The 24,326-nt window shown below is 40.1% G+C and overlaps 2 protein-coding genes across 3 annotated transcripts in view; both read right to left on the reverse strand.

Moving 5' to 3' along the window:
- LOC137334633 (protein O-mannosyl-transferase TMTC2-like) overlaps positions 1–573 on the reverse strand; it is a 127,224-nt gene extending 126,651 nt beyond the window's left edge. The window contains exon 1 of the mRNA XM_067999459.1: positions 249–573. Coding sequence (XP_067855560.1) covers positions 249–331 — 83 coding nt within the window. The 5' untranslated portion in view covers positions 332–573. The remainder of the gene's footprint in view (positions 1–248) is intronic.
- A 17,397-nt stretch (positions 574–17,970) lies between these two features.
- mettl25 (methyltransferase like 25) overlaps positions 17,971–24,326 on the reverse strand; it is a 75,201-nt gene continuing 68,845 nt past the window's right edge. For both annotated transcript variants that reach the window (XM_067999461.1, XM_067999460.1), the window contains 3 exons: positions 23,811–23,885; positions 21,926–21,997; positions 17,971–21,405 (listed from right to left, as the gene is read on the reverse strand). In XM_067999461.1, the coding sequence (XP_067855562.1) occupies positions 21,319–21,405; positions 21,926–21,997; positions 23,811–23,885 (234 nt within the window). In that variant the 3' untranslated portion in view covers positions 17,971–21,318. The remainder of the gene's footprint in view (positions 21,406–21,925; positions 21,998–23,810; positions 23,886–24,326) is intronic.

Below are 24,326 nucleotides of genomic sequence, written 5' to 3' on the forward strand. Positions count from 1 at the left end.
CCGAGTGACATGGAAGTGCGATCTTTATTTCCCCCCAATTGGATCACAAGATTTTCAGCATCTGCAGACACTCGTGATACAATTGAGAGTTTTAAGCACAAAGATTTCATTCCCCATCCTCTCCCTCCTCAGAGGGGAACAACTGCATCCATCACCCCGTCTATAGATTCAAAATAATAATAGAATGAATTGTCTGGCAGCAGTTTTAAGTGATCAATCAGGAAGTATGGAGAGAGAACAATACCTACCTGTCATCGTAACAGAAATCAGCACTCAGTGTGTTCAGATACAGGGCAATAGCAACCGCGCTGCTCACAAATTCAGAAATCATGTCTACTACAATATCGTATCGATTCCTCTTTTCACCTCGCTGGGATGGATCCGCATCCTCGGGCTGTTTTTTTTGTGTTTTATATTTTTTTTTCTTCCCCCTTTTGAGTCTCTAACCCGCAACAGACTGCATGGTGCTGCTGATCGCCCCAGGACGCAGACTCGGTGTGCAATCGGTCGGCTACATTTAGGAATCCGCTTTTTTCTATATATATATATATAAAGGCTGCCAACAGTGAATGAGTGTGTGTGTTTCTGCTCGCAAGAGCGGAGCCGCGTGTGGGGATCCCGGCAGGCAGCATGACGCATGCGTACGGCCACGCCCCCCCCTCCTCCTCCTCCTCCAACCCCCTCCTCCTCCAACAACCCCCCCTCCCTCCCAGGGGCGGCCGGAGCTCGTCAGTTTCACAGACACCCGGGTCCAGAACAGCCGCTACTCTCCCTCTCTCTGAGCAGCTGTCACTCAGCACACTGCACCTGTACTACAGTGCATTAAAAAAAAGGCACCCTCCCCTTTTAAATTTGACATGTTCTTGTCAAATTGCAGAATTTCTAGCTCAACCGGCCAAAGGTGCACTGATTTTATTAAATGTGTCGTTTAAATTGAATGCACCCCCCCTCCCCCCCCCCCCCCAAAAAGGGCTGATAGGCACTGCATGAAATTCAAAGCAGGTTTCAGTTTTAAAGCTTGGTAACAGCGAGTTCAGTGTTGTTCAAGAGGAGGAAAGGCATTCCATTCGGTTTGGCACGCTTTTTCTTCGAAGATCAATTATTTGCGATTTGATGAATGGACGGAAATGTCACACCGTCAACGCTTTGTTTCTTTGAATACCGTCCTTTTACAGAGTGTTAAATTGAAGTTCCGCCTGTCACTGAACATTACCAGGTGAAAATATCAATTAATTACATAACTTAGCCTGATATAAAAATAAAATTTATAGACAAGTAATTTTGTGGAACATGCGTTGGGGGTAATAGGGTTAAAATAAGCGGGTGGGTAGTTTTCAGTATTAAAAGCTGTAATAGAGTTTTTAGATTTTCCACACTCAAGTAATCTCTGCTGGTTTCCTCCATATTACGATTTATAAACGTATTTATAATTCCAGCTAGGAGAAATCTTCACCCAATTTGAGTGCACTAGTGGCTCTAACATTTAAAGTAGTGTAATAGGTTATGAAAACCCAATAACAATTTAAGGATGAATAAGCCGTCATATTTTGCAGCCGGTATATGTATAGGTTTAGTGGTGATACTGTTTTCGCCTTACTCATTTAAATAGAATGTTATTTTTTATAATATTTTATTTCAGATTTCCAGCATCCGCAGTATTTTACTTTTGATTCAGCTATTTTTTTTAGCTTTTACTTCTAAGATTCCATGACATTGTCTTAATCCCAAACGTTAGGAGTTAACTCGTCCTTTTTTGTGTGAAACACGGATCATTGTATTTAATATTGAAGTAATGAATCCAAATGCAATAAAGTTAGAAAATATTTGTAAAGAAAGAAAAGTGAAATTTGATTGCATGTTGCAGCAGCGTTTAATACCCGCACTGCTCCAGTTCGGACCAAATTGGGACTTGGAAAAAGTTCAGACCAGGAATTTGTTTATTCGAAGTGTTTTCTCAGTCATTCACATTTTACTACTAAGCCTCGGTTTACTAATTCTCAAGTCATATAGTGAGATCTCCTCAGTGGTTTGACATCTAGGGATTACATTTCACACACACGCACGTGTGATAATATATGTACCTGCACCACACCACGCTCTCCGACAACGACTGCTACAAGGTGATGGGACGCCCCCTTTGTATTTGTTCTCAATTGGGTTTATTTCAGAACACCATGGGTGCTCGGCTGCTGACCATTTCTAGCTCCGGAATTATAACTTCAAAGCATTGATTTTTTTTTGACAACGTATACACAATGTAAGTTTTTCCCGACATTTCCTTTTCCTGATCTCCTTCGTAACTGAAGGACGAACTGTGAGAAATGTTAGCTTCATGCTAAGTGCGAGCCTAATGCGGTTGTGTGTGCAGAGCATCAGGAAAGCATCAACAACAGGAAACAGACAATCTTTTTTTGTTGTTGAATATCCTATCTTCATGTGGTTTGTGGTTATTTCTAGTCATCCTCAAATATATAGTGCCTTCCTTCATTACTGACTAATTGCAGCATATTGTGAAGTGCTGGTCGTGGCTGAAGTTCAACCGAAGAAGTAACTGGCATAAAAAAATACACGAATCCACGTCTTCTTTATGCTTATTTCGCTTAGTTTATTCAGTTTGTTCAGTCCGAATTATTTTCCGTTCAATGCCAATTCTCCAGTAGGCCTGCTCGCTGTTCGCAACAGGACTTGTGTCGGTTTTGCCCTCTAGCGGCGGTTGTCTCCTCCAATTTTTTTTAAGCGCACGTACATGCATCCTTTTTTTTGAGGGAGGATTGTACAATCTTCAGGAGTAGAAATCTCCAGGAAAACCATTTTGTAGTTATTAAATGATTCAATTCCGCCGTGATTTCAATTCTGTAACGTGTAATCGAGCCCTACCTAAACAGTTCTTTAACTGCAAGTTTTGGTTTAATTATCAACTTTTACTGGGACTTTCTCAGATTTTTGTTTTCATGTTCTTCCTTAAATTTCTCTTCAGGTCTTATTCAATTTCTGATGCAGGTGACTCCAGAGAAGAATTCCTCCTTCATCACAGATTCTACCTAACTCTTTGATGTTGCCGAGATATAGTTCCTCTGGTTCTTGGTATACCAGACATTGATTGTCAGCAGGCTTTACGGCCGTGGAAGGTATCATAGCTGAATTCCATTATGTCATCAACTAACAACTGCACCTTCCAGCGGGAGTCACTGGATAACCATCTGAATCAAAAGCCTAGTTTTTTTTCGCTTCTCACCACACGAAGGGACTAGGGCTAATCAGCAAACTAACTGCTGCCCCAGCTGAGAGACTCATTTAGCACAAATCAAGGAAATGAATTTGATTTGTTGTCCACTTGTCAGTTGAGAGGAGCTTATAACAGTTTCTAACTGAGAACATTGAGGTAGTGAAACATGTAATAGAAGTTAAAAGCATCCCACCACACTTCGATTCAAATTTGAATCCACTGTAGTCAGCACCAATAAATTGAGGACAGGCTGTGAGAAACATTAGCTTTCTTTGGTACTAACTGAGATCCTATTGCGACTATCTACCTAAAAGCATTGGGAAAATACCAACAACAGGAAATAACAAAGGAAACAGAATCCTTTTTTCTCAGATATGTTTGTTTTAGTTGAATATCCTACCTGAGGTGGTTTGTGGTAGTTTCCAGTTATCAATGCCAATTATAAATGATTGCTTTAAATGTACACATTGTTACAGATACATAACTTTCTTTCTCAGACATAGGACATACATACGTTTCTGTTACTTCTCATTCAAATCAATTCTACACCATTGCCGGAGGTATAAGATTATCGACTCAAGTCTTCCACTAGAAATGTACCATGACTGACCACTAGGAGGTATACTGGAGTAGCCTGTGTGTCTTGTACCATGAATCTTATCTCCCTGCTTTGTGGAAAAATACCCACCAGCTTCTCAGATCTTCCAATGATAAGTTGGTTGAGATTGAGAGCTCACCAAATAGAATCACAGGCATAAATGTATGTCCTGCTGAACCAAAATCTAGTGCATTAAAACACTGATCACCAGACCATTTATTGGTAAATTTAAAACATGCATAAAGCAGTATAATGGTGCAAGATGTTAATACTCCAAAGTACTAACCTAATCCTGTATGGAGTTTAAGGAAATGAGTTAATTCTTTTACTTCTCCACAAGGTCCAATCTTGGCTGTAGCATAGCAATGGGTAAAAAGGAGAGGTCAAGCACTCTGCCAGAGAAAGGTGAAAATGGAAGGTAAGTCATCCTAGGCCACTCTTGTACACCTACAGCAAGCAGACTAGAGACAGCATAGATAATGGTTGTCTGCCCATTCTCTCAGTTGCAAACAGTTTTTGACATGGACAAGGCTAAATAAATTTTAAAATATTTAAAATTGTACAGTATTTAAATATTGGGACATAATATAACTTTGTAATTTGCAGACAATCAATGGTAAGCAAGTTTACAAATAATACTTCTAAAAATCTGTGACAATGAATCATAGAAAGGTTACAGCATGGAAGGAGGCAATTCAGCCATTGAACCCATACCGGCTCTATGTAAGAGCAATCCAGCTAGTCCCACTCCCCCGCCCTAACCCCGTAGCCCTGCAACTCTTTTTCTTTCAAGTACCTATCCAGTTCCCTTTTGAAAGCCATGATTGAATCTGCCTCCACCACCCCCTCAGGCAGTGCATTCCAGATCATAACCACTCGCTGTGTAAAAAAAAGTTTTTCCTCATGTCGCCTTTGGTTCTTTTGCCAAATCTATGACCTCTGGTTCTTGACCCTTCCGCCAATGGGAACAGTTTCTCTTTCTTCTGTCTAGATCCTTCATGATTTTAAATACCTCTATCAAATCTCCTCTCAACCTTCTCTGTTCCAAGGAGAACAACCCCAGCTTCTCCAGTCTATCCACGTAACTAAAGTCCCTCATCCCTGGAATCATTCTAGTAAATCTTTTCTGCACCCTCTCTAAGGCCTTTACATGTTTCCTAAGTGCAGTGCCCAGAACTGGACACGATACTCCAGTTGTCGTCGAACCAGTGTTTTATAAAGGTTCATCATGACTTCCTTGCTGTTGTACTCTGTGACTCTATTTATAAAGCCCAGGATCCCATATGCTTTTTTAACCGCTTTCTCAACCTGCCCTGCCACCGTCAGCAATTTGTGCACATATATCTCCAGATCTCTCTGTTCCTGTATCCCTTTTAGAGTTGCACCCTCTAGTTTATATTGCCTCTCCTCGTTCTTCCCACCGAAATGTATCACTTTGCATTTTTTTGCGTTAAATTTCATCTGCTACGTGTCTGCCCATTTCACAAGCCTGTCAATATCCTCTTGAAGTCTATCACTATCCTCCTCACTGTTCACTACACTTCCAAATTTTGTGTCATCTGCAAATTTGGAAATTGTGCCCTGTACACCCAAGTCTAAGTCATTAATATATATCAAGAAAAGAAGTCCTAGTACCGATCCCCGGGGAACACTACTGTACACCTCCCTCCAGTCCAAAAAAACAACCGTTCACCACTCCTCTCTACTTCCTGTTACTTAGCCAGTTTTGTATCTATGCTGCTATTGCCCCCTTTATTCCACGGGCTTCAATCTTAATGACAAGCCTATTATGTGGCATTTTATCAAGGGCCTTTTGAAAGTCCATATACACCACATCAACCGCATTGCCCTCATTGACCCTCTCTGTTACCTCATCAAAAAACTCTATCAAGTTAGTTAAACATGATTTGCCTTTAACAAATCCATGCTGGCTTTCCCCAAACAATCCACACTTGTCCAAGTGACTGCTAATTCTGTCCAGGATTATCGTTTCTAGACGTTTCCCCACCGCTGAGGTTAAATTGACTGGTGATGATTAAAAGGAGGCAAAATACCAAAGAACTGGGAGAACATTTGGAGGACTTCATAAAGGAAATATTAGTTGGAACATTAGAATATTTTTCTTCAAATTAAGACTGAAATCAACTGCCAAATAAATACAGAAACTTTAAAATAGAAACTCATACTATACTAAAATATCTGTAAAACAGTGACAAAATAACAAAAAGTTATTAAAGAGAGGAAAACTTGTGTTCCTTCTTTAAATATGTCTTGTACAGAACAACAAGTGATGACTACAGCTGTTCCCTTGCTGCAGGAATTGTCAGTGTTTATCTGGAAGATTGTTCAGCCAAAGGTTTCAGAAGTTTATGTTCAGCATAAAATCTAGCAAAGTGCAGAAAATATCAGCACAGAAACTAACATAAGAGTAGTGGTTGCAATGTACCACTATTTAATAGTAACGCTTTCTCAACCAAAGTGCTTTTTGTACATTTTATTGGCAACATGGCAGTTTAACGCCTAGTAGAGGTTCCGCAGTCATGGTGAAGTGTAATAAACAGGCTGTAAATACACACTTTAAAATTCTTTACAAGTGCGCCGTTCTTTATCAAACATTTGTTTATTTAGTGAATGTCTCACAGTTACAAGCCTACATTCTGTTCAGATCCATGTTCTTTTTGGAGGTAATGAGTTTTTGTCAAATGCAATAAAAGTTCTATGCTGAGAAAGACAGACTGTTTGGGTGTCAGGTTCACATAGGTAGAATATTCTTGAATCATGCAGCAGTAATTCTCTGTTTAAACAATTGTTAAAGTATTTTTTGATCATTTATTTCCTGTGACAGCAATATTAATTAAAATATAAGCACAATTCAGCTCCTTTAAAATAAACTTGTTTGTTTTGGAATTTTCAATTACAAAGCACTTCTACAACTTGCAAGTAAAAAAAAAACTCAAACAAAAATATAAATAGTGCAAAATAAAATTTAAAAAGAAATCAACATCACACTACATACAGCAAGTTAACAATAAATATAAGTGTGTAATAGTAATACCTGAGGCAAGAGTAGCTAAGACCAAAGATTTAATGGTGATAATCTTTGTAAGGACTAAGACAAAGAGAGTCATAGAATTCTATTGAAGGTGGGTATTTTCAGGGGTGGTTAGAACTAGGACAACAAATTGTAAACTTATACTGGGAAACGTCTCAAGCATGATTTCCAGGGGCATTAATGATGAGTTCAATGAAAGGGAATGAGTATTTTGGGCACAGAAGTGGACATCATGCATCTGGGGTACATTTTAAAAAAACAAAAAAAATGTGAGACAATAACATAGGGAGGTAAAGAGAAAGGTGAATCTAGGAAAAGCTTAGGGTAGTACATACCCCGGTCCCATATAATGAAAAGGATGAAGGAAGCAATACAAAGCCCTCGAAGATTAAGCCGAGAGAAAATTTAAGAGTCAACTGAGAATACTAGGGGTTAATGTAACCTGCCCCTGTAGCTTGATTGGTGACTCAGTAAGTGTATCCAGTGAATACCTGAGTTTGCTTGTAGTGGTTGGACAACCATCAGGAAGCTTATAGGAGTACTGGTAATGCTCTTTTTTTGTGAAAATGGGAATCCTTTTGGCTAGAGGAAGAGGAGCAGCAACAGCAGGTGAAAGGAACACATGAAGCTGCAGCTACAGGGAAACCACAGAGGAGAATGAGAGCTTGTGAAATCCATTCCCTCCCAACTTGGTGTATAGGCCCAGCGTTATATATCTGCGATTCTCAGAGGATCAGTGCATAAGGTGGTTGCATTTTTCCATGGAAACTGTCACAGACCTGTCGCTTTCTGCAACAAGAACTGAAACCCACAGCCACAACTGGCACTGCATTGCCTGATGCCGTCAGGGTCCTCAACTTCCTTGCCTATAGCTCCCTCTAGGCTGAACTGGGGATATCGGCAACATCAGACAGGTGGCAATTCATGCTTGCATTAAAAAGATGACCGATGCCATGTTTGCAAAAGCAAATTAGAGCAAGGCTACTTAGTAGTGAAATCAGGAAGCACTTTTTCACACTAAGGATGGTGGATGCTGGGTCAATTGAAATTTTCAAGACTGAGATTTATAGATTTTTCTTGGGTACGGGTTTCAAGGGAAATGGAACAAAGGTGGGTTAATGGAATTGAGGTACAGATCAGCCATGATCTAATCGAATTGTGGAACAGGCTCGAGGGACTGAATGGTTTACTCCTATACCTCTGTTCCAATGTAGATCATCGGAGTGTTCAAGCAACCTTTCCACTGCCTGGACAGGCCTCGTGGCTTTCTCCCATACAGCTCAGACACCCTTCCATATGATAGTGGTTTGCTCTATACTTCATAATTTTGCTCTGCAATGGGGAGAACACTTGGAGCCACTATTGGATGAGAACATTCAACCAGATGATGAAGACGACACAAATTTGATCAAGGATAGTGAAAAATGGGAGGGCTTCAAGACAAGCCTGAAGCCAAAGCTTTTCAGCAGCTGTTCATTGAACAGCACTTTGGCTGAAGAATCCTGCCAACGCCCCCTACCTCCATGCATTAACAGCTATGTCCAGCATCTGTCCCAGTCTTTCCACTCTCCAATAAACTACTTTTGCCCAAAGACCAACATTGATATACTTATCACCTGATATTGCAAGGTCATCAGCTACCACAGGACCACACAGCACCCAAAGATTTCAACACGACTACAAATTAATTATCACCCAGGTGTGAGCCCATAGTGTCTTTCTTAAGAAATCTATTCTACTACTACGAGATGCTTCCCCCATGGCTTCAACCTGGCAGGTGAAAGGCTGCTATGGTTCAGATGAGAGGACCTGGCTGCAGCATCTTGACAGTTGTCAGAGCAATTTGGCTCAGCGGGCTTTCTGGTACCAGGACAAGCATTATTTGAGGCTTTGGTGAGAGTGTGGACTGCTGTTATCCTGAGAGATGGCAACATGTTCCACTCCCATTGCACAACTGTCCATTCTATAGGGCTGCGGCTCAACCCTGCCACTGATATCTGGGCGAGCAGGCTGTAGGAGATCTGTGATATGACTGAAATTCCTTTGCATTTGGTCTCCCAGCTTGTCTCAAGTCAGAGGAGATGATGGAGCCCAGAGCCTGAGTGGTGCCAGTATGAGCATCTCCGAGAGATGTTATTACTGGTGTCACAGACTCCTGCAAGGAGGGCCAAGCTGCAGCACCTACTGAGGTGACTAAATGCTCCATGGTTGATGGCAGAGTGTCAATGCCAAGTGCCAGAATCCCACAGAAGTTGGTTGCGGACTCCTCCATCATCTCCAATGTGTGGCAGTAACTCGTTGGCAGGCTGTCCAGTACATTGAGCAATTGCTGGTGCACAGAAAACATTATTTTAAGGATTAAATCACCAAACAGTTAAATTAATTTTTGACCTCAGTTTCTTTGCCTTCACCTCCTTCTAGACAAGTATAGGTGTAATCTGCAGCATTAATTAACGTGTTACCCACACATGTATCAACTGTGACTGATGCATAGGTGAGAATGGCCAAAACTACAATCTTCTTTCCAACTTAACAGCAACATCAGCATGGAACAGTTGCCCAATGTCACTGCATTTCTCCATTTTCCAAAGTAAAAGACTCATTGATGGAGCCATATGGCCATCCTGCAGTGCAACCTGAGACAGTAATGATCATGAATCATTCAACTGGGTTGTGTTACCATAACTTTATGCATAAAGACCTTTGAGTGTGCAAGAATGTAAGTTGCAGCTTGAATGTGTGGCCTGCTCTATGCATGAGAAGTAACCTAAAGGTTTTGTGAGGGCTTGGCATGGGGCAGCAGTGAATGTGGAACAGGTTGACAGGTAACACTTTCTGGCATGCATACTTGTGCCATCTATCTGGCAAATGGTACTGTTGAGTCTTACTTTGGCAGATTGCTTACCTTCTGCATCTATTTCTAGGTCCTGTGGGTATTATATACAGCGTTACCCCTAACTGTTACCTCCTGCCAGACATGCTGCACTGATGTCCTCTGGGGAGTGCCAGAATCCTTGCACCCACCTCATGCAATAGCACCTCCACTTCACCAGTTATCAAACAGATACTACCTTACTCCATTAAATACCCGTAGATTCCAATTTCTGTCTCCACTTTAATTTTGCTAACTACTGCCAGCCACATTTTAAAAAAAATTCTATGTAGCCTCTGTAAAGGCTGACATATACTTTTAAATTTTTACAGCCTTTGTAAAATTTGTTATGATTATATCCCCAGCCATTTATCCTTTAAACTTTAACTGTAGCCCTTTAAGTTGAGCTCCCAGTACCATGCCCAATAGGGACTGGAAGTTGAGTAAATTATTCTGGATGACCTTGAAAATTTGGGAGTTTAGCTACAGTCTGGTCCTGCCACTTTAGTGCCCTGAGCAGAAAATATACCTTTCTATCTTTACTCTGACTGCCTCCCTTCCCAGAGCCGCCTTATTTTAAAAAAATCATGCCAAAAATAATCAACAACTGCTGCGGATCTGTGCTGATTTCAGAGATAACAACACACCTACGAGCTATCGTGTATTCTACATAAGCATTTTTAAACAGAAATTCCTACTTCACTATTGAAAATCTAATCTTCCTTGCTCTGCCTGTGCCAGATGGCAGGGCTCATTGAGTCAGAAAATAATAAATGTATTCATATGTCTGGGGCATTTAATCTCAAAGGATTTGATTGATGTTTTCCTTTTTTTCATAAACACCAAAGCACTCACAAATGCACCATGTAAAGGAAGGAGTATCTTATGAAAAACCATGAAGTATCAATTGTTCTGTAATAACAGGGCTACATCCGGCGTTACAAAACTGTTGAGAAATGATGGTCGACATTAAGTATGGCATCAGTCATCACTGAAAACAATGTCACAGATAATGGAATATCTCAGAATGACTTCATTTCCCTTTGTTTTCCTAGCATGCGCTTTAACATCTCTTTCAGTTCACTTTTACAAAAATTTCTGCGGTGATTTCTCTTTAAATTGCTAGCAGATGTCCTGTGGCGTTGCTCATGTTGAGCCAGAGGATATGCTGTTTTATGCTATGTAACATACAATATATTATCAGGTGACTGAATAAGTCAAATGTTGTTTTTATTAAAAAGCATTATAGGAGTGTTAGTGATAGTTTTGACTTTGAATTCAATGCTTACGTGCATATGTGTGGAAAGGATACATCAATGGCATTCATTGCTATTTAATGTTTATTTAACAATGTCATTCATTTTACCTTTCACCTTTTTTTGAAGCTGAGGATATGGAGGAAGATGCTCCAGATTGCAGCTATGTAGGAAGTAGGTTTTAGGCACTATTGAGCAGTGGGGTGTGCTGTGTGGGTTGATGTTATTGGGAGTGTGGTCCTAATGTCTTGAGGAGCATCAGGAGTAAGAGGCAATGGGTGTGGGGGCAAATGGCAAAGGTGCAGGAGTCTGGAAGGGGAAGCTTGAAAGGGATGGATGTGGTGTTTGGGGGCACAGGGAAGGGGATGCCAGAGGCTGATAAGAGTAGTAGGAATGTCTGCATATGTCAGGAAGGGGTATGGAGGAGCAGAAAAGGGGTGCCACTGTGTAGGAGCACTAGGATGAGATGCTGGGTATAGCAATGGTGAGAGGGTGGACTTTGGCTATGGCTCCCACTATCACCTGTGGCACATGTCCCCTCCATCTGCTGCCATCCCCGTACCATAACCACACCTACGTCTGTTGCAATCAGACACCAAGCCCTGATCCTACATTAAGTACCCTGCCTCTATCAACGTGACTAAAGCTTAGGTCAATACCCAATCTATCAATCTCAGGTTAAGCATATATAGGTGTCCAACTTTGTGCTGACAATGGCCTAAAAGTTCCTCAGAGCTGCTCCCGCCCTGCCACCATAATGTCACCAGAAGCTGGCGGAAACTCTGTTTATGCACATGAATGGGGTTTCAGCATCACATCCAGCAAAGTTATGGTGGCGGAGCAGGAGCAACTCCAAGGAAATTCCAGGCCAATGGTGTTCCCAGCCATTGCTGAAAGAACTTCAAGCTAGTTCCTGGCAATGGGCAGGAACCCATTTTTTTGTCACTGGGGGGTGCCTCGTGACTGAAGGCTGGAGGTATTTGAAATAAATGCAGTCAGTGCTGGGGAAACCCTTTCAAGAAAGTGATTGGACCCTAAGCCAACTTGACCCAACCTTCGAATCCCGAGCCCTCCACCACCACCCCCCTCCACCCGCCCCCCATAGTCACAACAACCACATTCCCAGCTCTTGTCAGGAACTGGCTTAACTTTATTTAAGTGCTTTTAACACACAGTTGTACATTTAGGCAAACAATTAGCACACACCAAGATATGCAAAAAGTATTAGCAGTTGAAATCCCATGATGCAATATTTGTGATGTCTTGGTTGATGCAATTGCACAAAGTTCCTCTTTTCACTATTTTGACAAAGTTTATAACCTGTTTATTTTAAACAAATTACAAATTTTGTACAGCAGAATTTCAACACAGAGATTTGAAATTTTCAATGAAACTGTACAACCATCCCATAAACAGTAAGACTTGCCAAAAATCTCAGAAACTTGACATATCTGACTGGCTCCAGTCTCAAGCCTTGCCAGGCAGTGCATGAAATGTGACCTCACACTGGGACCTCAGTACGTGAGCATGCACTGCTCTATAAACTAACAGCACACGGCAGATTTAAGCTTTCAGCAGCACTCAGTAAAACCATTTTCAAAGCTATTGGGCTAATACCTACACTTGGTACCTGGCTGCTGCTGCCGATGTTACTAAACTTTATAACCAGGATTTGGCTTTTAATTATACAGCTCTTGAAGAAGAGCCTTTCCATGTGAAACAATCAAGGCACTTAGGATATCACCTTACTGTAACTTCCTGAAGTTCTCAGACTGAGAGCTAATTTGGCCTTGCTGCTCATTCTATGCAGCAATTTTATCAATCACGTATTTATTAAATAGTGACACTGAAACATCTAGCAGGAGAAACTAGACAATTCCTCCTGATTTAAAAGTAATCACAGCTGTATTTAGTTTACAATCTAGGCCATTTCTCAAGCAACTTTCAACTTTAAGATTCAGAGTTCAAAATTTTTAGTGTCCTAGGCCATTACAGACATTACGACTGCACTTTCATCTCATCACAAAGGGTCTCCCAAAACATCAAAAATATGCACAGTAAAATCTATCGTAGTCTGGTGAACCCAATTCAGGAGTACACTGATTCTGTTGTAATAGAATGGTAGTGTGTGGATCTTTTATTATAGGTTTCCCCAATCACAAGGTGGCTTTTATGGGGAAAAGGCAGTATGCTACACTCTTCTTTTGCTTCAGGGACCCGAGGGTCGATTTTAACCCCCAGCAGGTTTTGGATGGGCAGGTGAGTGCAAAATGCACTTGCAGGCCTAAGTTTGAGGCCTGGGGTATTTTAACTCCTGAGCCTCATCTGCATGCTGTCGGTCAGCTGCCCGCCTTAAATAGGAGGAAAGCAGCAGCTGTCCAGCGGGCAGGGGTGCAAGTTCAAGCGACTAGCGCTAAAGGAAGGTTCTCCAGCAAGCTGGTTCATTGTGGAGAGGGGGTTTTGGGAGGGCCTCTGGGCGGGGGTGGGGGGAAGAGAGAGAGCCCAGTGCAGGGAATGGAAACTAAGAATATCAAATTTCAATTTCCAATAAATAGCATTCTGCCATTTGTGACTCTTAAACAAATATAACAAACACTAAGTATTGGATAATCTTTAGGTATCTAAATGCGCTTTTAAAATTGTGTCCATTGACTGGATCTGCATAAATGCCATCCGGTTTGCAAAAGTTGGGGTGGCTTAAATGCACCATATGGTCTGCTACTGAGCCATTCAGTCTGTTGAGTTAGCAGATCTAATTTAGGATGGTAGTAGGACTATTACAATTAACTGCAGTACCCCTGAGCTCAGTGTGGGGGGGGGGGGGGGGGCGGTTAATATAGCTAGGGTTCCAGTTTCAGATCTCTATCCAGTCATCTTTGCTGAAGTATACATGGATGGGATTGTCCTTGGCTGTGATGTCTCCTATGATTGAATACCCTACACTCACAATCTAGGCTAGCACTTGAAGAATGGCTGGCTGCCTCTGTGCAAACATAACCAACATGAACCACCATCTTCAGGAAAGGGAATGAACAGGGAAAAGGGCAGAAAAAAAACTGACTAGCAAAAGATGCATGTATTTTCATCTTTTGGAGCTTTAAAGTGCTTGGTATTTGACTTCTACAGAACAAGGATTGGTGTTACTACGTTAAAGGGACATTATCTTCATTAGGAATAATTTGTCAAACAAGTTTGTTTCCACAAGGACAATTACATAAATTATCTCTTGTAAACAATTTTACAACACCAAGTTATAGTCCAGCAATTTTGGATGCTGGATTCAAAATAAAATTGAATCCAGCAATTTGGGTGCTGGATTCAAAATAAAATTGCTGGACTATAACTTGGTGTTGTAAAATTGTTTACAATTGTCAACCCCAGTCCATCACCGGCATCTCCACATCATAAATTATCTCAAAACAGATCAGGTCACTTATGTGTGACATTGTCATAATGATATCAAAAAGGAATCTTCATTCCCTTTTCCATTACCACAATGTTCTTTCATAGTAGAGGTCCTGAACCATTTGTAAAACATTCCGAATTATTCCGAACTATTTTGATGTCCTTGTTGGCTTTGTTTTTTTAAAAAAATCCTTCTTTGTTGAAATTTTTAACCTCATATTTGTATCCTTTTCTATATTGCTCCCTTTCAGCTGTGGCTAACTCACTGGTTATATTTTTTCATTCTGCATTACTAATTTCATGTTAAAAACCAATGCTTTTGATGCTGGCTGTCCCACTGGAGAGGCAACTCGCAGAAGCCAGAGATTTCCCCACAGAAAGGAGGGTATTAAAAACAAAGAAAAATCAAAATCTGCAAATGCTGGAAAGCTAAAAAAACGGAAAATCCTGGAAACACTTAGCAGGCCAGTCAACATCAGTAGTACCACATCTGTGGCAAGAACAAACCAGTTAACGTTTCAGGTATAACCCTTCATCAGAACTGGGAAAGAAAATACAGATGAATGGCATTTAAAAAGAAACATAACAAAGGGAAGGTGGGGGGAGGGGAACACATACACATACAAGAGGAAATAAAATGGCCTGTAAAGTGCTTGAAAGGAAAACAGGAGATATTTAAATGGCTGGTGATTTTAACATGATATGGTAGGAAGAAGTATCATGAAAGAAATTAAAGATACTGAAGAGACACAGAGATCATGTGAATAGCTGAGGAAGGTGAGGGAAAGGCAGGCCTGAAAGTCAAAAGACAAGAAAATAGAGTGCGGGGTAAAGTGGGCTGCTGATTCGCCATCCACTCTCCCTATGGGCAGTCCTGCACCCTACCTTGATAAGTAGCTAAGATTGAAATCTTGCAATATGGGGAGCCAAGGTTGTGAACATGTATCCCAATAAGTGGAAACAGCATGTTGGGGCACCAATCCAGTGTAGAACTGTAATTAGGTGATAGCCGTGGCTCAGTGGTAACGTGCTCGCCTCTGAATCAGAAGGTTGTGGTTTCAAATCCCACTCCAGAGACTTGAACACAAAATCTAGGCTGACACTTTAGTGCAGTACTGAGGGTGTGTAGTACTGTCAAGAAGTGCTATCGTTCGGTTGAGATGTTAAACCGAGACCCCGGCTGTCCTCTCGGGTGAATGTAAAAGAAACCATGGCACTATTTCAAAGAAGAGCAGGGGAGCTTCTCCTGGTGTCCTGGCCAATAGTTATCCCTTGACCAATAGCATTAAAACAGATTATCTGGTTATTACCACATTGATGTTTGTGGGACATTACTGTGTGCAAATTGGCTGCTGCATTTCCCACAGTGATTACACTTCAAAAGTATTTCATTAGCTGTAAAGTGCTTTGGGATGTCCTGCGGTGGAGAAAGGCACTATATAAATTTCTTTCCGAGTAAAAATATTTCAACCATCTAATTACAAAACTCTATTACTCATACGGCAATGTTTGTACAGGTTTAAATTATGTGAATTCTGCAGGATATCTGTAGGTTTAATTCCCTCTGTGTGCTATATTTAGTACACCAGTTAATATGTTTGCATAAATCTCTGTCTATGCTATTTTAACAGTCATTAACCCATTTAGACTAACCCCTTAACAAAATCTAATTTACTTTCCTTATGAAAAATATAATACATTTGCAACACTAAGTGTACTTAAAGGATATGAACACAATTCTAAGCTTTAACAGATAGGTTTGTCCTTTAATAAAATCTTTGAAAGCCTGTTCAGAAAATCCCAAAATATAATTGTGGCACATTAGTCTGTATTATAATAATTTTTCCTTTTGGCAAACTGTTTACAAACAATAAATCTATTTTTATGACCCAATTGGAGTACCTACTACTAAGTATTGCAAAGGTAACCAGAGTCAGGAACGTACTGGATGGCGGCGGAGTGGGCTGGATATCGCCAGAGGCGTTGGCAGCCCAGATGTCCTGGCGCTACCTTCGGCCAAAGCCATCCAGGCGCTGAAAGTCACACTCAGTACTGACTCAAATTTAAATGAGTCATAATCCTTCTCAGAAGGTGGTTGTGTAATATTCTAGGTCTTCAAAAGCTCAAATGTTGCAGACACTGAATTCATCCTATTTGTTCATTCTGTTACAGTAAGTTACAACTGCCTGAGGGCCAAAGCTAAAGAAATGTTAAGGGAATTATGAACAGAATGGAATAACTGACTCTGTTCCTGGCACCCTTAATATTCCTTCATTTTAACCTCCAGAGGCCAGTCAACCTCTTGACATCATAAAAAGGCGCAAAAATAACACGATTACTATTTTAGTGAGGTCTGTAATGACTTTATTAAAATGTCCGTCACTGTGTCTGTAACGGAGACTCATAACAGCTGTAATAACTCATCTGTATGGATGAAGTCCACTGGTGTTAGATTAATATAAACACAATTTTCAGTTTGAATTTCAGAGAATTGGTATTATGATAACGGTCAAAATAAAAGTTTCAAGCTTTATCCTCGACAACACTTTGTTTGCAGATTCAGAGGGAGTCTTTGGACATAATGACCGAGACTTTTTGCCTCGCTCCCGCCAAGTTTTTGGCCGACTTTGGGCAAATAGAGGTGAAAAGCTACTTGGGACCATGTCCTTGCTTCCCCACCATGGTAGGAGCATAATACACCTGGCCATATGTATGCAGGTATCTGTTAACCACAGCTTCCACCATGTTTTCATCCTTTTGCACTCTTCAAACGCTGGATGCAGGGGACACCAATTAGGCCCCCAACATCTATTTGTAGATGAGCAGAGAAAGCCTAAGGGCCAAAAATGAGGAGCACAGCCATCCAGAGGCCCCATCATCAGTTGCCTCTCCCTCCCACTGCAGCAGGCGTCTGTGGCCTACCACAGCAAGTATCTGCCACTGGATAGTCATGACTCCCATATATAAATGATCCTGGGCTAGAAATAGGAGGTGGATCTTGTAATCAGAAAACTGGGTGCAGCCTGTCCCCTACACTATGGGTGTGAGTGCACCTAAGTTTTGGGCCAGCACAAACCCACTTTTGTAGGGACTGGAAAATTGGGCCCCAAAGATTCATATTTTCAACTTTAATTTTATTTCACTAAATAGAAAAGGAACCAAGATGGTAGATCCACAAGAACGTAAAATCACTGGAAAGCAAACAATATATGAGTGAGACAAGGTGCAATATGTCCCATTTAATTCCACAATGCTTAACTGTATGATTGTCAAAAGTGGAAGAGACTAAATGATCAGTTTGTCTGCCATTATTTCTTATGTAAACCCAACCTATTTAATTGATTATAGTTCTACACCTAAAACATTTGTTTGCAAGAAATGTTATCCTAAAGATCAACCTCCCCCACTTACTAATTTGTACAATGTGTTGCCACTTGGAATTTAGTTTGGGTTCCACCAATCTATTTTTTTTGCTGTATTGTAGCTTGTACTGTGTAGTGCAATAACCACCATGAGCTGCAACAAACAGGATAACAATACTGATTTAAAAATAAATACGGTCACTTTATTTCATTAACTAATGGCATCTTTCCTACTTTCTGATCAGAATTATAGTGAAAATATACAGATGATAATGAAAAAGGCAATGGTCAAAGAAAACCCATTCACATCAATCGAGGTTATTTAAAATGTGGTTCTGTATGCAATTAAGCAGAAGTTACTGTACATAAATATTAAGGCCCTGAAATTAAACAATGAGGTACTAGCATATGCGTGCTTTATGTGTTTGTTTAAATTTCTCTCCACTCTTTTAGCAAACAAAGAAAAGACATTAATGCCCCAGCTCAGATAGTGGAGAGAGTAATTTTGGGTTAGGCTTCATACATTAGTATCCCACAGCATAATCAGAGGACCTAAGTACATTTCCAGCACATATTAAACTTTGGTTAATAAGTACATACCAACCTCTAAAAAAACACTTATGTACAATGACCAGACTGTACTAGTCCCAAACATAAATAAAATCACAGTTAAACCTATAACAGGGACCACATTTGTAAGGATGGTCCCAAGATGGTCATTGTATTGAGGTTTTACTGTATTTCAATTATTTATTATTTTAAACACTGCCTCTCTCTTCCCTACAATTCTCCTTCATGCACATATAAATGTGATTTATCTCCAAAAACTTAACATTATTTGCCCCCAAAAAGTTGGAATCATGCTTGAACATTATAAACAGCAATACATGCTAAATGGATTGTGTACTTTTGTCTCCTTGCCAGTTTCGGATGTATAACAGCACAGAGAAATGATGAGTTATAAATAATCACTACATAACCAACCTCTAACCACTTATTAAATAAAACATCTGTTAAAGCGCCTTGGCAAAAGTATATAAACATGGTGTTAAAAAGTGATGCAATGCATGTATTGCAGAGTGTCTGTAATCTTAAAAGCTTAGTAGATTTGGGAGATAGAAGTTAGTCAAAATTTGAAGTGGAGAAATGTGAGGTAATACAGTTTGGGAAAAAAAGCATAGGCACTAAATGGCAGAAGGATCTGAAAAGCAGACAGACTTAGACGTTCACATATTCAAATATTTACAAGTGATCTGTGATTGCAATCTGTGATTGCAACTCAAAGGAAGGTAAGTATTTGAGCTTCCGGGTTTCCCACGCGCCAGGCTGGCTGCCTATCAGCAGTCAATGGAGCTGCAAATCAGAGAGATCACTGGGCTTAGAAAAAATCGAAGCGGGGGCAGGGGGAGGTAGCGGGATGTGGACGACATCGAGGGTCCAGCCAGCATTAGGGATTGGGGTGGGGTCCAGGATGGGGGATCGGAGAATCGCGGGGGTCCTGTCGGCCAGATGACCTTGTTGGGCCTCGATGAAGCACACCTGCTCCACCAGGCACACAAGCAGTGCCATACAGGCACTCATCTCATGGATGCAACCCTTCCCACCTGTTTTTACCTGATGTGAATCAGAAGCGATGAAAAACTCGAACAGATAAGGTACATTTAAGTTTTCCAATATACCAAATATGAAGTACCTCAAGTATTTCAATGAGGTACATTGCCCCTTTAAGTATCGGCCCACCGGCTTTAATTGGGGGCGTGACTTTCTGGTGTCTGTTGTGCACATGCACACAAACCTGCCAGAAGTGGGCACATTGGAGCCAGGATGTGGTCCTGCTCCAAAAATCTACTATTTTGACTGCCCACCCGGTCTTGGGGGGCTAAAATTATCCCTAGGGTGTAAGGTTTAAGATACTTTACTTCAGGAAGATGTCAAGGCCATAGAGAGCTACAGGAAAGGTCTGCAAAGATGATACCAGGAACAAGAGATTTTGTTGTGGAGAGACTAGAAAAACTAGCATTCTTTTCCCTAGAACAGAGAAAGTTAAGAGGAGATCTGATTGAGGCGTCAAAATGACAAGGGGCTTTGATAAATTAAATAGGGAAAAACCATTTCCACTGGTTGGTGAGTTGATAAATAGAGGACATAAGTTTAAGATCATCACCAGAAGAATAAAGGGAGAAGCTAGGAGATTTTTTTTTTAAACACAGAAGGTTGTTTGAAAGGAAAGTAGATAAATCGCTGAAAAAGAAAAAAAAGGGTATAGGGAAAGGGCAGGGGAATGGGACCTTTTCCAAAGAGTCAGAATAGGCACCGTTGACCTAATGATCTCCTTCTGTGCTGTAAAATTCTATCATTCTATGACTCCATTGTAATAACAATAACAATGTTGTACCAATGTACCCATTCATTATTGCTGATTGGCACAACAGAAAAAAAGATGCCATGAAAAATAAACTCTGACAATAGAACAGTTAAAAAAAATGTACACATGATACAGCTTAGTTTGACAGGGCTGCTTCCAGTGTTAAAATGGGTGGGTAAAAAGATATAAGCCTAGAAATTCAATGGCACACTGCCCATTTCTCAGGTGCCTAAGCATCCAATATGGTTTACACACTCATTACATGCCAGAAGCACATCACCCAACATATTGGTAAAGGCAGAAAAAGAGGTGTCCAGGGCCCGCAACTGAAACGGGCGTTAGGCCCTTTGCATATGCAAATAGGAGGCCTAAAGCCTGTTTGAGGCTCCCTTTGTAAAACTGGGCAGCCCCGATTGCAGCAGGCACTGGGCCGGCTGCCTTCAGGAAAATGTGGTCTCCATGCAGCCTAACCAGCGGCCCTTAATGGGGCCACTGGAGGCCGTCACCAGAAAGGGAAGTTTTTAAAAAATGCTCACCTGATTGTGGAGCCGGGAGGTATAGGAGTGCTCCTCATGGCTCCATTGCAGTGCCTAAGACTGTTGCTGGCCCCGGCTCAGCCCCTTTCCAATCACTCCTTCCCCACCAGTGTGAACCAATTTCTAGGCCATAAGTTCTATGATGTTACTCCAACTCTTAAATGTGCCAGATCACCATCGTAACACACTCTCAGTCATCATTTATTCTACATAATTTAGGTTCTCAAACAAAAAATGTGCATGCAAGTAGATTTGAATTAGTTTTCCATTAGGAAAGAATAATATATTTCTGTTTACACAGAGTGAAGGGGCCCATATAATGTGGCTGCTACTGAAATAAAAGTTTTATTTTTTGTATTATAAAAACGTGACTTCATCTTTAAGACTTTGCTCTTTCAGTTGAGCAAGTCTTGCCAAGAAATGTAATATGTAATAATGACTGTCCCGTTCTAATGCTTTCCATTTGGTCATTAAATTGTCGTATCTGCACTGCTAGAAGAAAAAGTTTAATCAACAGTTTAAAAATATAATGTAAAACTAGCAAACTCGGAACTCTTAAAAACATGAATTTAAATTGTACAGGAACGGATAAACCAAAAAGCATGGAGTCAAAACTTGTAATGCGGTAAGTGAATTTGGAACAGTGCTACTTCTTCACACCAATTACTGCATAACATCTTGGGGACTTCAGGGGATCAAACAACTGTACTAGTGCCGACCAAGCTACGTTGTCCTGCAAAAGATGTAAGTTTTAGAAATCTTTCAAATGGTTCACTAAAAAAAAGGGCTTCAACAAAACACATGCCATTTTACATTGAATACATGTGTTTCTGCATTTATAGTCTTCTATTTAATGATAAAATCATATTGTAATTACAGTATTTACCATGTGCAAATAATTTATTGTAACTAATACAGGTGATTCACTGTAATTAAGGTACTATAATTTCACTATTTTATTCTGCTTATACCCCATCATTGTAAAGTATAGCTCTCAATAGGATTATATACTGTCTTCTGTCTAATGGCTGTATTTTTAGTGCCAGTTTTTTTGATTAAGTGAGATAAACAAATGTAACTGTATCAAATATAAAGAGCATATGTTAGCCATACGTTTTAAAGAATGCAAAGTTACATAGATTGATTTAAAGAAATAAAAGCATTTTCTGAAAATCTCTGAAATGACATTATGGGCATTACATCTTTGGTAAAATGAAGTACTCCATATACCCCATCCAGTGAGAAATACTTACCTGTTCCTTGAGGTAGCAAAGCCGGTCCAAAAGTATCAAACCCTCTATACAAGGGGCTAAGGCTACCTTCAGCTGAAAGAAAGATGCATAAAACAGTTCTAGTTGTCTGTTTAAGTAGTTCATAAGTATCAGGTCCTCAGATACCTCAGCTGCATGATGTATTCAATAGTTTTAATTATTAATCTATTTAAACAGCTGCCTCTAATTGTACTTAATAGAAAGTATTTTTCAGTGAGGTTCACGACTTTCGCTCATAAGGTATAGATTCTTATGTCAATATAATATTCTGAAATTCCAAGGTATTTTAGCATCAAGTAGGCCTTAGTAAAAGTTAATTAAGTATACTATACATAAATATGCCAACACATTATATGAGAAAATGACCTCTTCCTTTTCCTTGCTCTAATTAACACAATTCTGGAATATACAAGACACAATATGTTTTACCAAGAGACACAGTATGCTCTTTGTTGGACTCCTTAGACTGGCTGCCAACAAAATTGCAAACAGTCTGTATGGAGAGGCACTGTAACATAGCTGTTAAAGTGCTCCCTTCATGCTATTAATGGAGTCTTAAGAATGCCTGAGCACCAATATGTGTAATTAGGACTGTTTTCAGATAGACACCCAGGAATGTAACATTGTTTGTTACTCTGTGCATCAGGCTGTACTGGCACACAACACCAAGGACAGAAATTGGCATTAGAAGTTCTGGAAGAATCCATGAGTTTGTTCACTAATACCGCAAGCTTCAGGATGTATAGTGGTGAACTTCCTATATAGCAGCAAACAATTAACAAAACCAAATATTACAGACATTTTCATCCCTAAAATGTAATAACCAAACTTTTTAAAACAGGTGAAAATCTTTTCTCAACAATACACCTACTACTTAACTATGTTTTGGTAATAAAACAACTCCTACTTAAGTCAGAGAACCGAATGGTATCATTAAGCCGGACTATACTGTAAGAGATCTAAAACAACAGTCAAACTGAAATTTTATTATCTTTTTAATTTCAAGCGATATTACAGGGTTTAAGACATCCACTATACAATGTCTGTGTACTGAGTAGGTTTCTCAGAAGTATCTCGATCAAAGTGTCTGTACAGCGATAATTGTCTCAGTAGTTTCAAATCCAGCTCAATTATCTGTTTCTGTACCCATTTACATTCTTACTAAATTAAAAAAAAACGTTTTTGTTGATTTTGGTTATTTTTGTTCTGGTTAAGGTGAGTGATGACAGTGCTGGAAGATGAAACACTTTCTTAACTTTCCCACTTTTGGCACCAAATGTCAGCATCAAGCACTCTCACATCAGGGACACCTTGACACTAGAGTACCAAAATGATTTTTCTTCTTTTTGTCAGCTACTACCCTGTGGCCTCTTGGAAAGGGATCACTATTTTAGGCCAAATTACAAATTTGTGCCGTGGACCCATGCTCAATATGAACTTGATTGAGTCGGCCCAAATTCATTTGACATACGACCCTTACAGCCATCAAAGAGAGCAGGCTTTCATCCTAACAGTCTGGGCTGATTCAAACCCAGAAATCAGTGATGAAAGGGTAGTGTCTCCTTTGAATGGGCAGTTGAAATTCCTTGTTGAAGAAAAGCCAACTGCTGCACTCTATTATTCAGCAGATATAAAACCTGTGCTTGATGGTTCTTGAACAGGACACTTCATTTACTGTACTTAGTTTATTGCAAATTTGGTCCGAAGAATCTGTACAATGTTACAAAAATATTGCTATTACAACAAACTTTTGTTTTGGCTGCACTGTCATGTTAATAGTGTTAGCAGCAGCTATTCTGGAGGAATGAGCACATTTCCTTTGTTTCACATGTGCAAAGTATTTTTATGTCTGTTCCCCAAAGCTTACCAGGTTAAATGCTTCCAACTCTTTCATTCGGGGCATGTATCTGTCATAATAACCTTGTATTAAACTGTCTGATAGCTGAAAAATGGAAAAAAGGCACACATTTAAGTCCAATTATAACCATGTGATCGACTGGAATTGTTCCAGCCAATGTCATAAACATATCTGTCAAAGTACAATTGTTACAATATGCAGTTGGTGTACCTCATACAGATAGCAATACATAGCTTTGGCTAAAAGCTCGTTACTTAAGCAATTTGATTTGGTAGAGGTCAAGTAAACATTTTCAGGCATGCCTTCCTTTCTATGGTGCCAGGTCTGCCACATTTAGTCAACGAAGACACAACAGAATATGGTTAATGTCAACTTATATTTAGAGAGGCATTTCCTTCATGAAAAATCTTTAGTTATTGCTTGGGCAGGTAAAAAAAAGCCAGACAGCCTCTTGTCACTTTTCTTAAATTATTTCACCGACAGATTGACTTATCCAGATGAGATTTATTTCACAGCATTCAGTAT

This window comes from Heptranchias perlo, chromosome 18, assembly GCF_035084215.1.
Source record: "Heptranchias perlo isolate sHepPer1 chromosome 18, sHepPer1.hap1, whole genome shotgun sequence".
NCBI classification, from domain to species: domain Eukaryota; kingdom Metazoa; phylum Chordata; class Chondrichthyes; order Hexanchiformes; family Hexanchidae; genus Heptranchias; species Heptranchias perlo.